We start from the raw sequence: 15,444 nt of genomic DNA on the forward strand, positions 1-15,444 counted from the left end.
GATGAAAATGCAGGTGCACTAAAGGGAGGGGCTTTATTTCAAGCAGAATTCAGAGATAAGTTTCCTTCAGGGACTTATGGTAATGTACAAGGAGATATTTCATGACTGTACTTACATGGGAGCTTAGGAATTTTGCATTCTTGTTTGGAAGACAGTTCTTGCAGTCCCAGTGCTTCTTTGTTATGTGGGGTCGGTGATCAGAGACAGAGACAACACACACTTTCAGGGATCCATGCACCAACAATGGATTTTATTGTTCATATAGATCCTCTTTATATAGGGGATTTGAAACACCTTGGTCTAAACTGACTGGTCTGGTTTTAACACCACCCAGCTCTTTGACCAGTGTGATGTCTGTGGCTTAGGATGGAATGATTGGGTGCAGTCCCTGTTTGGGTTTGAATGTATCCCATCATTGTTCACCGAGGGACCAGTTTATGGAATTGGGCTGGGTTTCTTATTTATAGCTGAATTAATTGCTGAGCCACAGACCAGCTGTGACACTCAGTATTGAACCACTAGACTTTGGCCTTGATCTACCCACTGAAATCAGAAAGCATCTTCTGGTTGATTGACCTGGGCTTTTAATGTGGTCCCCAGTAGTAGCAACCACTTTGAGGTCAGTGGAAGTGATGGACCCCATGTGCTGTTCTCCTTCCTTTAATTGCCTTCTCATTTAAAATATATTTAGTTTCGTAGAATTACAGAATCATTTAAGTTCTAAAGCCTTTGAGACCATTGAGCCCAACTATTCCCCCAGCACTTCCCAGCCCACCACTAATTCATGTCTCCAAGTGCCTCCTCTGAACTTGCTCCAGCATCTCCACGTCCTTCTGATGTTGGACCCCAGAGCTGGAGGCAGCTCTGCAGGTGGGGTCTCACCTGAGCAGGACAGAGGGGCAGAACCCCTTCCCCTACTGCCCTGGCTGTGGGATCAGCCCAGCACATGGGGGCTTCTGGGCTCTCAGCACACATGGTCAATCCTGCTGAACTTCTCACCCATCAATACTCTAAAAATTCTTCTCCCCTGCTCATTCTTTGCCCAGCCTGTGTTTGTGCTTGGGATTGCCCTGACCATGTGCAGGACTTTGTAGGAATACAGCTAGAAAGCCAAGCTGGGAGCACTGTCCAGCTCATGACAGAAGTGGATATGTTAGCCTTAGTAGGCTGCAAGCCTTGGCAACAGAAAGCAGAACCCTGAAGAAGGAATGCAGAAGTTAGCAGTGTGCTTTGTAAGCAGAACTTCCATGAGATAACACATACCTGCACTAGTTAGTAGGAGGCTCTGAATTAAGCAATGTTACCTAGTTACATAAATGTTATAGTTGTGCTATTTTTACTAATTGCTGAAAAGCTCTATAAGCTCAGCTTTGTGAATCAATAAATGGCTCCATGTGTGCAAACCGTGGAGTCCACGTCTCTTTCATCAATTGCCGTCAGGATCTTGGACATGGTCTGGTTGAACCTCACAAGGCTCACACAGACCCACTTCTCCAGCCTGTCCAGATCCCTCTTGACACCATCCCTTCCCTCTGTACAGCAGACACACCACTCAGGCTGGGTAGATGGGGAGGTTATGGATGTGGGAGCACTGTGTGCATCTCCATCCGCCCAACCTGAGTGCTCTGTTTACTGTACTTGCTGCAGCTGCAGGAACTTCATCTTTTATGATAACACACTGCAGGAACACCCATGGGGACATAATAAAGGTTTACTGCAATGAAGACAGATAATGACAACCTTTGGATTTAGTTAAAAAATTCAGATAACTGTTGTTATCATATTTCTAGAGTCCCATTCCTTCTGGCTGGTTTTCTCACAAGCAGCTATTCACAGCAGTGTTGTTCCCATTTCTTCATCAGAACTCCTCCAAGGCTCTCCCTGACTGGCCAAGCCCACCCCCTTTTATCCCAGTTATCTTCACGGGCTACAGCTGCAGCCCATTTAGAACAACTAGGATCCAGGCAAGGCCACTTCTACAATACATATACGTTACTGAGACTCATAGGCCACTTATACAATACAGATATTTTACTGTGGCTCAAAGGCCACCTACAATACATACTAAAATTCAGTGGCCATCTATAGATGACAGTTTCCTAGGGCATCAGTAAGTTACACAGGGTCCTGTGTAATGCCATATACATGGGTGAGTTGGGCAGTACTGCTCCAGCATTACTGCCTCCAGTGACTGCTCATAATTAGGGGCAAAAGAAACCATTCTCCAGCTGAAGCTTGAAAATGCTCTACTTAAAATAATCCAACAATCCTAATTAATGAGCAAATTATTGCAAGCTCTATAATTCAGGAACAATCTGGGTTATTAAATGGCTGTCATCATGTTGAATGGTCATTGTGGTAAACTATACAAGACAGGTACTAAGCCTCTCAAAACTCATGAAAATCAGATGTAAATCTGAAACCTTATCCCTACAAACTTGTCATTTTATAATGCCCTTGGAAATGGTTCTTTCTCATGTTAGCATAACAAAACCTATCAATAAATCTGAAATTTAGAATAAGGCCAAAGCTTGAGCTGGTGTGAGCTGGAAAACTGCCAGGACTTCTTTGCAGCTGTATGAGTTCCACTGCTACAAAATCAGCAATATATCCACATGGGTTTTGGGGTCATATTTGAATTTTTCTCTGAGCAATATTTTACTTTTTAGTCCCTGAATTGTGGTCTACATCAGTCTACATCAAGCAGCAAATGCAATCTCCTTATACAGGGCCAGTGAACTGCTATGGTAAATAAATTATTTGACTTTTCTAAGCATCATTATTTTATCATCACAGTCTGGTCCTGTGGAAAAGAAGAAAAGTAGGAAAATCCTGCTATGGTAATGACATATGGACTTAAAATTCAGCAATTTTCACTGTAAATTAGTGTCCTGGTGTTCTCTGGGATAGAGTTAATTTCCTCCCTAGTACCTGGTATGTGGTTGTGTTTTGGATTTAGGATGAGAATAATGTTGATAACATACTTTTTATAGAAGGAGAAGGTGAAGAAGTAGGGGGAAATCAGAAACATCATGTTTCATCTGAGGATGGACTTTTTTTTAAAGGATGTTTGGGGTTTTTTATATTTTGGGCAAACAAGCAGTGGCATCTTCACACTGCTTCCATAAGTTGTTTTTAGTGATTTATCTCAGGAAAAAACTATTCTTAAAGCTGTGATCTTCTTTGATTTTATATCTAAGCTAGAATTAGTTTTGCTCTCTGAGGAAACATATTAAAGTCTCCAAGGCAGAAAGCATTCTCAAAATTTCTTGATGTTTACATAATTTTGTCATTCTGAATGCATTTTTCACACCTTGAGCAAAGAAAATCCTCAGATTTCATCCTAAAAATCAAGATTCAATCGTCCAAGGTGAAGATGGAATGCTTAAAAGGAAGGAGTGTCTTGTACTGAACCAGGAACCAGGAGGTGAATCAAACTGACACAACAGGTCCAAAATCACTGTGTTTGAAGTTCCTGATCTCAGCATGTCTCAGGAGTCTGGGTGCTTGAAAACAGAACACTGGCTATAAAAATACTGAAATAGAAGTTTTTTTTTTTTTTTTTATCAGAAGGAAAAAATAATGGAGACACATTTTTTTCCCAGATCTTCCAAAAAAGGCCACTGTTTTTAATTAATTTTCCTGATCAGAGACAGCAACATTCTCTACTCACACACACCAGGCTCAACAATATCCAAAATTTAAGCTTGAGGTATCAGATCTATTTGATGCCTACATGTAGAATCAAACAATTTGGGAAAAGAAGTCCATATAGATATGTTACTATGGGATAAACCAGGGAATCATGCAGAAGAAAAGTTTAGCATCTCCATTTCAACTAGGAAGCATTTTGTAGAAAAGCAGACCATGGTGAGCAGCTGCAAAGGAAGGAGCGGGATGGAAGATGACTTCATGCTACAAGGACGGAAATCAAACCCCAGAAAATATGACTTTCCATTTCAGTTTTTATTTTACTTCCTCTTTTTAACAAGTTCACTTTTGAATACCTTAGACCAAAATAAGTGCTAAAGACAACGTTGTTACAGCACCTCACTGGAGCATGGAATGTTACAAACCAAAGAGTATTGCAGGTGAATGAAGGCTTGCTGGGCTTCCAGCAGGATGCTCTCCATGCTGTGGGAGGTGCATGGTGTTGAGGACAGGAGGACTGGAGGAGAGGAGGAGCAGAGGATGGGGTTTCCCAGCACTGCACAGCACACTCACCCCTTTCAGAGCAGCATTTCCAGGGAAGCATTTCCAGTGCTGTGGCATGCATTAGGGACAGGCATTCCCAGTGCCACTGCAGGGTGGCAGATCTGGTGTTCTCAGTCAGGTGTTTTGGCTCAGTCCTGATGGTCCCTGGCAGTGCCATGGGGATGGGCATGGTCATATTCATGCCATTGAATGTGACCACCAACACTAGGTAGGTGCTGCAGAGTGCTCCTGGAATGGACGGCCCTGGTGGGCACAGGCACAGGACTGGTGCTCTGAGAGCTGCACCCTGCGTGGGGATGGTGCTGTTCCAGGTGGGCATGGTCCCCTCCGTTCAGGATGGATGCTGCCTGGGTGGCATGGGATGGAGGTAGATGCTGAGGGGATGGTTGCAGTGGGCTTTGGTGTGCGTAGGCATCATGGCTGGTATGCTGTGAGGAGAGTTGGCCTGATGTGGGATGGCTCGGCATGGAATGGGATGGGTCCATGTTTGTCTGATATGGGGCTGGTTGGCATAATGAGGGGCAGGTTGGTCTGTTGTTGGGCAGGTTGGGGTGATGATATGAGGCAAGTTGGGGTGACATGGGGCAGGTGGATGTGCTATGGAGAAGGCTGGCGTGATGCGAGGGAAGTGGATGTGATGTGGGGAAGGTTCACAGAATCACAGAATCATGGAATAAGCTGAGGTGGAAGAGACTCATCAGGATTGTTAACTCCAGTTCCTGGCCCTGTGTGGGACACCACAACAATCCCACCCTGTGCCTGACAGCATTGTCCAAATGCTTCTGGAGCTCTGTCAGATTTGATGCTGTGACCACTTTCCCGGGGAGACCATTCCAGTGCTCAGCCACCCTCTGGATGAAGAACCTTTTTCTAATATCCAACTCAAACCTTTCCCAACTCAGCCTCAGGCCACTCCTTCAGCTCCTGTCACTGGCCACCAGAGTTAAGACACTGGTATATGCTCCTCTGCTTCTCCTCCTGAGGACACTGAAGACTTCAAAGAGGCCTGCTCTTGTTGCTCACTCTCTTTTCCAGGCTAAACAAAAGTGACCTCAGTTGCTCCTTATAAGTCTGTCCAGACCCTTGACCCTCCTTATGACCCTTCTTTGTGTGAAAAATGCCAGTCACTTGTTGTTAAAATGTTAAAAGTTTTATACTAAAAAGATGATTATAAAAATAGTAATACAATTAGAGTAATAATAATTTGGACAAATTGAATTAGGACAATATGAGACAATAGAGACAAAGAGTTACAGATGTCTGGGTACCTTTTGCTGGGCAGCAAGAGTCCGAAAAAGGACACCCATTAACAAAGGATTAACCCTTAAAAGCAATAGCCTGTTGTATATTCATACACCTCATACATGATGCATAAATTCCATTCAAACACAGGATTCTGTCTGGTCAGTGTCAACTTCTTCCTCTGAATCCTAACAGCGCCTTCAAGGTGGGAAGAAGTTTGTTTCTTTTGATAAGAGAGCAATAAATTCTATCTCTCTGAAAGATTTAGGTGTCCTGTGGCTGCTATCTTGCTGCAAGTCCCTTCTTTAAAAAAAAGTATCTTACATAGCATAGTTTCTATTTTTACATTTTTTATAACCTGAAACTATATTTAACCCACTACTTAAGAGCAATAATACAGCATTACTTTCTAACCCAACACATATAATGTTCATTTTAATATTTGTGAAAAGCCAATCATAAAACACATCCATTTTTCACATTTGGACCCTCTGCAATAGCCTAAGGCCTCTTTTATATTGACATGACACAGATGGATGTGGCACAGGGCAGGCAGGCGGGCCTGTTTTGGGGAGGTGTCACATGGGGCAGGTGGATATGATGCTGAGCAGGTCGGGGTGATGTGGAGGGGGTGCTGAGGGTGACGCCATTCCCGATGCACAGCGCGGAGCCCGGCCCGGCCCTCAGGGTCGCCATGGCGACCGCCCCTCGGCCCCTCCGCCGAACTATTTTCCGTCCCCTCACGTGATGACAACAGCTCCCGCACACGTGACGGAGGGCGTGCTGTCAATCAAACTCCATCTCCTCCAATCATCGCCCGCAATCGGGCGCCGTCCCGCCTTCCGGAAGCGGGCGCTCTAATCGGCGCCGGCGCGCGTTCCGGCGGTTTGACAGGGCCGGCGCAGCGGGGCGTTGATTGGCGTCAGGCTAAGCCAGTCGCAAGTCGAGAAGGAGCGCGGGGTCCCGCCCCCGTGGCGCGCCGGCCAATGGACGCGCGGGAGGTGGAGCCCCGCCCACCCCCCGGCACTGCGGTAATATGGCTCCGTAGCGGGCGGCCGGCTTGGCGTTGCTGCCGCCATTAACCCCTGCGCGCCCGGCGGCCTCGGGGGAGCGGAGCGGGGCCCCTGCGTGAGGATGACCTCGGCTGCCGGTCCCGCCGCCTTGCCGCCCGGCTCCGCCGCCCGCGCCCTGCATGTGGAGCTGCCTTCGCAGCAGGTACGGCGGGGCCTCGGCGCGGCGCTCGGAGGGGCCTCGGAGGAGGAGGAGGGTGTCCTGAGGTGAATCAGGGGTGTCCCCTGACAGTGTGGGGTGTTCTGAGGTGAAGGGGATGTGCTGTTTTAGGTGTGGGATGTACACAGGGGCGTGCTCACTGAGGTGTGGGCTGTTCTGGGCTGCAGGGAGATGTTTCCTGAACTGAGAGCAGCTCCCTGAGGCGTCCAGGGGCTGCTCCCTCGGGTGGATGGGGCTGCTCCCTGCGGTCAGGGGGGGACAGGTGCTCCGTGAGGGGCCAGTGGGGCTTCCCCGAGGTCTGAGGGAACCTGAGACAGAGTCCCCAGGCTGATGGAAGCGGGGTCAAGGGACAGTTTAAACACCTTTCTCGCAGGCTGGTAGGAAGGCCAGAGGCAGCATGGGGGCAGGGGTCTGTGCCTCTCTCCAAGGGGAGTCAGGTGCTGTTTCCTCTCCCAGAAAACTACTTCTGTGCCTGCAAAAGATCAGACTAAAGGTGAGAATTGCAGCAGGAATAACACCGTGAAAATCGGGGTTAAACTTGGGCACCTCGTGGGGCTGGAGCAGCTGGGGTGTCCCCTGCTCCTTCTCTTGCAAGTGTGAGGATATAACATGAGGGGTATTCTGAAAAGTGCTGAAATGTTCTCTCCCCGTTGCGTCCTTCCTTCACCCAGCTCTGTTTTTCCTGTTTGCTGATAGTTGGCTTTTGGCTTACTGGGCATTTGTCCCATGTTTTCATTTTGGAGAGCAATGATTTTAAGTGAGGAAGACCAGGTTCTGCTGAGCATTGAGCAATCCCTATCAAACCGACTCTGTGCCCTTTCCCCTCTTGCATGTGGTCACTTTGATTGTACAGGAGCTGGAGCAGGACTGGTGAAGGCAGGAGTAATTAGCAAAATTTTGTTCTTCTTTAGAAATAGTGTAAGATGTGAATGTTGTTTTGGCTCATTGACTCTCAGTGCAGTGGATGTTATTATGAGTTAGCCACACAATCTGTTTTACTTGAGCTATGGTGGGAATATAAAGAGTACCTAAAGAAAAAATCAATAGATGTTAATGAAGTGGATCTATAACTGCTCTTTTGTTAAACATGTTATGGAAGACATCCACTTGGGGGCAAAGGAGGGAAATGGAGGTGGCTGTTGGCCACCACTTGTGAGCAAGTGCTTGCTCTGAATGTGGGTCTGCTCTGTGTTAGTAAACATAAACATGAACGCTGCTCTGTACGAACAGGAAACAATGGATTGTCCATGAGATCAAGTATGGCTTTCTCCTTGCTGAATTTTTGGCTTTATTCTTTCTCAGGCTTGTGCAAGGACCAAGTGAATGCTGCAGGGAGAAGCCTGAGATATTAGTCATTGGATTTCATTTGTGAAAGTGAGACCAAAACACAGGGTTCTTCTTGTAGGAGCAGACACTTTTACAGGAGTTCCTAGGAGCAGAAATTGAGTCACCGATTATAGGCTGTTCCAGTTGAGTAAATATTTAGTGAGGATGCTGCTTGTATGTTAATTGCAGCAAGTGGAGGTCTGTGACAGACTGAGGTATCCTGCTGTGTGCTGTGCCAACACAAGGACCGTGTGCTGAGGGATCTGTGTGCTGTGTTTACTTGGAATCAAAGTCAGAGGCTCAGCTGAACACACTGATAGCAAATCACCCTCTTTCTTTGTATTCTCTGAGCTCAAAAGTTTGTTACTGAAGTGCAAGATACCTTGAAGGGGCTCTGTTGTGGTGTGGTGTGGGCTCAGCATGCTGGAGCTATTTTGCTGCAGAATTATGAGAAAGATAAGTCATTCCTTCCATATTGTACCACCTCTGTAATGCCACAGTCTGGCTGACCCAAGCTGTGTGATGCTATGCAAGGTAATTGTTTGCTGTGTGCCAGCACAAAATCAGCTCAGTGATTTGCTTCAGTAGCTTTCTCTAGGACACCCAAAGCCACATTTGTTTGACTATAAGATGTTATAGTGACTATAAGAATTGAGAGCAGGATGGTCTGAGTCATGGCTATAATTCTCTCCAAAGACAAATTCTCAACTGTGAATTCAAAGAGAGTGCTTTTAATGACTGAAGTGACTTTTTAAGGGCAGAAGTACTGCCAGTGTAATTTGGATTTAGTCTAGCTTTAATTGTTCCAGTAACATTCACATTGATTAGAAAACAATGTTCCTGCTACTGACACTCTTGCAGGAGTGAAAAGTTAAGTCTGAAACCTTTTGCTACTGTGATGATACTTGTGTCAAAAGTGACTGACCTCTTCTGTAACTTGTTTGTGTGGTGGGATGACTGGGGCAAAGAATGCTTTTTGCTGTTGTATTCTGTATTTTAAGAAAGAGAAATAGAGGATATGGCTGTAAAGAAATGCATAAAAATCCCATTTGAATCCCTTGGTAATTGTGTCAGGATGTTGTTTTCTTTTGCTGTACAAGTTGGCACAACAGAACTGAAAATGTGAAATAACTACACTTCAGGAGCAGAGATTCTTTAGTAATCTCTCTTTGCAGTTGGTAGATGCAAGAAAACTGGGAGTGTCATAATAACTTAAGGATTTCTGAATGCTCACACTGTTCAATCCTGTCATTGGAAGCAGTTCAAAGCAGTGGAGGGGCTGGGGACCCAAACCTTTCAGACTCTTCTACATCCTCAGTGGAAGGGGTTGGACAGAAAGATGCAGCCTGAGTGTACAGAGGCAGTCATGCCTCAGTCAAATGATCTGCTGAGTGCTGCTGTGCTAATTGCTGGCCAAAACAGAGCTCATGTGTGCTTGTCCAGGGACAGCAAAGCACACAGTCATGGACTGCAGAGCCACTGCCTGGCAGGGTGAATGTGAGGGAGGGAGGGAGGGGGATCTGTCTGCTGAGTAGGGATGTGCTGGTAAGGAGGCAAGGGGTAAATTGTGCCACTGTGCACAGCCATGAGTAGTGTCAGACCAGGTCTCCCAGTATTTTCTGTATCTTTCAGTTCACAAGCATCTCTTGACAGTGGAAGTTCCTGTGGAGAGGAGCAGCAATGAGGTTTTGGCTACAGGTGTCACAAGTGTGTTTTAAGGTAGAGCAAAACAGAGCAAGCAGTGAGTGAAACTTGTCAAGGACACTCTGTGGCCTCCATTAACATTAAGGCTGGGGTTCCTAAAGCTCCAGTTGGAGTTTATGCACTTGTATGAGTCCAAGAACAGTGCTCATTGTACATGGCTCCTGTGCCTTCCACACCAGCACCTCTACCCCCAGGGTTTGACCGTCCAAACACCTCCTTATCCATCTAACAGTCCACTCACCAAATCCATCTCTCCAGTTTGGAGAGGGGGTGTTGTGGGGGAGTGAGTCAAAGGCTTTACAGAAGTCCAGATAAATGACATGTGTAACTCTTCCCTTGTCCCCTGATGTAGCCACCCCATCACAGAAGGCCATCAGGTGGCTCAGGCAGGACTTTGCTCTGGTGAAACCGTGCTGGCTGTGGAATCACCTCCCTGTCTTCCATGTGCCTTAGCCCAGCTCCTCAGAGGATCTGTTCTGTGATGCTCCCAGGCACAGGGGTGAGGCTGACAGGGTGGTGGCTCCCAGGGTCCTCCTTTCTGGCCTTTTTAAAGATGAGTACTGTGCTTCCCCTTTTCCAATCACCTGGCACTTCACCCAACTTCCACTATCATGGAGAGTGGCTTGGCAACTAAATCAGCCAGTTCCCTCAAGACTCTGTGATGTGTCTCGTCAGGTCCCATAGACTTGTGCACATTTAGGTTCCTCAGGTGGTCATGAAGCCAACCTTAGAGTGTGAGGGGCTTTGTTCCCCCAGTCCCCATCCTGCTGTCCATCCCTTCAGGATGTGCAGGAAGAGAGGTTGTCATTGGAGATGGAGGCAAAAGAGTTGTTGAGTACCTCACCCTTCTCATCAGCTGTTACCAGTTTTCCAGCCTTATTTACCAGGGGGAAACACCTTCTTTGGCTTTTTTTTCTGGGTAGCATACATGGAGAAGCCCTTCTTTTGTGTCTCCTACCAGGATCGGTTCCAGATTCAACTCGGGTTTCTTTCTTTCAAGATGTGCATCACTCATACACAACATTTTGGGCAACATGGCAGAAAGGGGGGCTTCAAAATGTGCTGGCAGATGTGTTTGAAGGGTCTTGTGTAGGAAAAGTGAAGAAAGTTACTGTGTGGGCCCAGGGCTGTGCATGAATGAGACTTTAAACTAAACAATGAGAAAATAGTGTCTTTTTAAACACTAGTTTTCTGTTACTCTTGTTACATATTCTCCTGAGTTATCTGGAAAAAAAACCCTGATTCTTAAATATTTTACTTCCCCTTTCCTACAAAATATGGAAGGAGGGGAGCAATCAGAATGCGTGGAAAGTGTTGTATTGGAATATTGCTTTCACTTCTCTGACACACACTGTCTTTAAATGCTGAGTGGGAGGGAAGTGCTGCTCCAGTGAAAGGCCACAGTGTGAGTGACCTGCTGATCTTACTCAGTTGTATCCATACCCAGCTGCATCAGTGTTTAGTGTTTGTTAGAGGTGAATTAGGAGGAGTAGTTGTTAAAGTTACTGGAAAATTGTAATTTCAGCCCAAAAGACTGGGGCTGGAATTCTGCTATCTGCTGTGTACCTTCTGCATTTTGTAAGGGATGCAGGGGTTTTTTTCAGACCAAATGATCTGTTGATAAGTTAAACTGTTATATCCAAAAGCTGTACTAAATCAGTTTTGATGCTTTATTTAGGATGTTTGTGGTGGGTTATGGAATGCTCTTAATTGAGCAACTTTCTAGCTAAAGACTGAAGTCTCATTTATGAAGGGAAACTGACTTCTTTGCTCTTGATTTATCATCCAGCAACAAGATCAGCATTAATATGCTTCAGGTTATTAATCATCATATGCTGTTTGCTTGTGCAACCCAGAGTGTCCTTTAATGCTTCTTTAAGGTCAAAACTGCCACTGTTTTGTTTTTGTTGTTGTTTCTGTAAGGCCCTGTTTACTTTGGGGTGCTTCTTTCTGAGTATCATCTTGATATTCCCCGGTTATTCCCACAGCTGGAATATGGAATGTGGAATGTGGACCAGTGCTCCCTTCCCCAGGGTCATGTTAAGAGGCTTAAGGGACTTGCCTCAACTGCTGCAGTGTTATTAATGGATGGGACTTGCACCCTGATCTTCTCTTCTATCTGGTGGGTTAGTTCCCATGCTGTGTCAAAGAAGCAGCTGCAGTTTCTTTCAGTCTTTCATCTTGAGACTAAACACTTGCTTAGACAAACTCAGAGAAAAGCATCAATAAGGAAAGATGTTATTTCTAGCTACTTCTTCTAAAAGGTTTTGGTGAAAGATGGAAAGACTGTCTAGTTTCCCATTATTTGCATCTTATGTAAACACCTAGCAAGAAGAGCTTTATCTGGCCACTGGGCAATATTTGCCCACTAAGGTTTTCTTAGCCATAGTTTAGAGCAATGTTTTAGGGTGTGCTGACAGTTGTTACTCTTTGGAGCTGTGGTGTTTGCCAGCTCGCTGGATCTGTCACTCTTGATGTTACAGTGACCATAACCAAATACAGCTGTTGAAACAATACCCAGGAACAACTTTATTTGCCCAAGACTCTGCATAGGCACATGATTTGGCTTTTGAGTCCTTCCTGCTAACATTGTCTGTAAGTTAATTCTGTGCATTGAGTCTTGTTTTGCCACATCTGTTTGTGTCCCAAGACTGAACGTGTCTTCTGTACCTGCCCCTACAATATGTTTTAAATAAGAGGCTTTTAGAGTCTTTGTGCAGAAATGAGCACAAAAAAAAGCTACAGAAGATTGTCACAGTGAGTCGTGTGAACATCATGAGCTCCCATCAGTTTTAGTCTTAGTTCTTTCATTCATTTTGGACTCTAGAGTGAATGGTGTAGATTTTCTGCATGTGATTATGGGGTACAAAGAGAAGATTTGTTGTGCCAGCTGAACAGTTACCAGCTGTTTACATCCTTGGGGGTGGAAGTTGAGTTCTGAGTTGCTCCTCAGTGTAAATGCAGTTATTTAGTGAGGAAGTAGTTCAGAGGTTTAGCTGGTAGGAAAGGGTGCAGGGAAGGAGAGATCAGAGAACACAGCTGTCTTTCAAGAGTAATAGGTATTCTTAAGTTTTTTCAGTTATAGTATAGTTATCTGTTTTCATTATGTTGCTTTAGTTAAAGGAGCAGATAATGCCATAGGCTAAAATATTTTGTTAGACCTAACACTGACTTCAGATGCATTCTTTAACTCCATACTGACCTTGCAAAGGGCTGTTTTGCATTCAGATAGCTGGAAAATAATTATATTTCTGCTTGGACCATGTCAAGTATTGAGACATTCCTTATTCTTCCTGTTTTACTTTCTCCTTGTGTGAATTAGGGCAGACTTGATGTCTTTTGAGCATCTCCCATTTGCTGCCTGTTCCTGCTGAAGCTCTCAGTGCAGGACAGGAGCAGGAGTAGCCATGGCAGGGGGTATGGATGACTACAAACCTATATTGACCATTGAGGTGTTCACATGAAAACTGCATAGCTGTTTTCCTTCTTAAGGGAAACTTTCAAAAGCCTTTCAGATGCCCAGAAGTGTAAAGGAAAGGAGGCACTTTGATTTAAGGATCTGTAAACTAAAATTCACAGTTGTGCATCTTAGAAAACTTTGAGCCCGTGTTGATGAAATAGCTTTGATTTTTCTTGTGGGTAAATCGTTCTGCACAGGTTCAGTGTACCTGGTTCCTTGCATGAGATCTTTGGGAATGGGAGGGATGTGATGTATGTGAGTGTGTTGCACCTTCACAGGAAAAAAGGTGTAGTTGTGTTCCTACAGTGCATCTTCAAACCAATGTTGTCCTCAGTTCTGATTCCTAGTAGAAATTGTTTTCTTAAAGGCACTTGCAAGAAAGTAGCTTCATCTTAGAAAGGGAAAGCAGTTCCTGGATGGCTGGTGGTCACTTGACGTGGGGAAATGGAGATAGGAAGGAGGCACAGTCATGAGGAGAACTACAAGTGATTAATTATGGCTGTATTTGAACTAATTATGGCTGTGTAGCTTTGAGGGCCTTGCTGTCTTCAAGTGTGTGCTGGAAGACATTAAAACAGAATTCCTTAAAATTCCTTATGGTTTGTCCCACAAAAAGTGCATATCAAATGCTTCTGCTTTGCATCAGAAGTAGATCTGAAAGCCCATTTGATTCTCTTGACTCTGAACTGTGGAAAACTGTTAAATTGCAAACCTCATAAATCTTCCTAGCAAGTGTGTAAATTAGAGTACAAACTTTTTCATGCCCTTCCTGTGGTTTTAATTAGCCATACATCTAGGTAATGCCTAAACTTCCCATGTACATTTCTTGGATATTAAAAGCTTTGTTTTGCAGCAGAGGTGACCCAACCTTCTGCAAGATATGCTCCACTAAAAAAAAAAAGGTATTAAATTGGAAAATGAGGCAGCTTGAAAACTTATGTAAAATCAATTATGAATTTTTGTCTACCATTTGACTTCAAGAGATTGGATCATGTGATTGCTTCTTAATATTCAAACTGGCACGGAGAGGTGAAAGCAAATAGTGAAAATCTGAGGGAGTTGATAGGTGCATTGAAGGTGTAGAGCAGTGCTGTGATAATAAATAATGCTCACGTTGACTAAATATAGATCATATTTTGGTGACTTTTTTGTGTTTTAGGGCTGGAGGTTTTATGCTTTTTAAGAAAAACACCCAGCTCAACCTGTCTGCTATGAGCTACAAGGCACACAGAGCCCTCTGTTTTAATGTGACTTAATTCTGACAAATATGCAGACTAAATCTAAATAGCTGACATTGCAAGCTCAGGTCCATTCAGTTCAAAACCAGTGGATTTGCTGGAGTAACATTTGTGTTGCTAACTAATCTTTGCCTCCTGCTTTAATGCTAAAATAGTTGGAAGGATTTTGTTAAAATTCTTCCAGAGCTTCTGTGGGCCATAGAGCAAGGAAGCAAGCTATGAAATTCATGTGAAAGCCAGGTAAAAACAGAGTGTGTACCAAGTCATACAGAGGTCAGAGCTGATCCTGATCAGAAAAGAATTCAGGGAATTTACTTCCTTGACAGGATTGTGAGGAAGGCAGCAGTCTGAAAACAGAGATGGTGCCCAGAGATGAAGACTGTCTAGGGTACTCCATTAAAGGCTAAGCAAGTAGACCTGGTGCTGAAATTTTAGCCAGTGTTGAAAGTTCTTTGTTCTGGAAATACAATAATAGTTTTTCAGCTCATCAGGCTTCTGAGAGAGCCCTGAGTGATGACTAATTTTGGTGAATTTGGGCTAAGTAATTTATGTAAACTTTTACTTTGCTTGTACAAGATGATTTCCCAGCTTTCTTAATGCTGGTTTTACCATTGTATTTACATTTCAAGTTTCTGGTTACATGGGTTGTATGGAAAGTCATCAGGAATGGGATGGGTGGGGCAGCCTTTTTCAAATTTAGTCACAGATACATAAAACTTTCTCCCTGGACAATTGATTTTAAGCTTCATTCTGGAAAATGTATTTCTATTTATAAAATTCTTTGAAAATCTGCCTGAGGAATTTCTGAAACTTGCTTATGGCCATGGGTGCAGTGAGCCCACTGTCACTTAGCAACATCTGGAAGTTGTCAGCCAAACCCTCCATTCACACAGGGGACTGTTTGGTGGCATCTTGGATGGTTCTTGCTGGAAGAAACCAAACTGCCTGCCTTGCTTAAGTTCAGATACTCCCTTGACACCTTTGCAAATTTATTTAGCATGTCAAAGGGTCTGCTGAGAGCAGAATTCA

The 15,444-nt window shown here is 44.6% G+C and overlaps 1 protein-coding gene across 1 annotated transcript in view; it reads left to right on the top strand.

Moving 5' to 3' along the window:
• Positions 1–6,501: 6,501 nt before the first annotated feature.
• Positions 6,502–15,444, top strand: part of UVRAG (UV radiation resistance associated) — an 87,090-nt gene continuing 78,147 nt past the window's right edge. The window contains exon 1 of the mRNA XM_058045746.1: positions 6,502–6,672. Coding sequence (XP_057901729.1) covers positions 6,592–6,672 — 81 coding nt within the window. The 5' untranslated portion in view covers positions 6,502–6,591. The remainder of the gene's footprint in view (positions 6,673–15,444) is intronic.

Source organism: Melospiza georgiana, chromosome 2 (genome assembly GCF_028018845.1).
Source record: "Melospiza georgiana isolate bMelGeo1 chromosome 2, bMelGeo1.pri, whole genome shotgun sequence".
Lineage (NCBI taxonomy): Eukaryota > Metazoa > Chordata > Aves > Passeriformes > Passerellidae > Melospiza > Melospiza georgiana.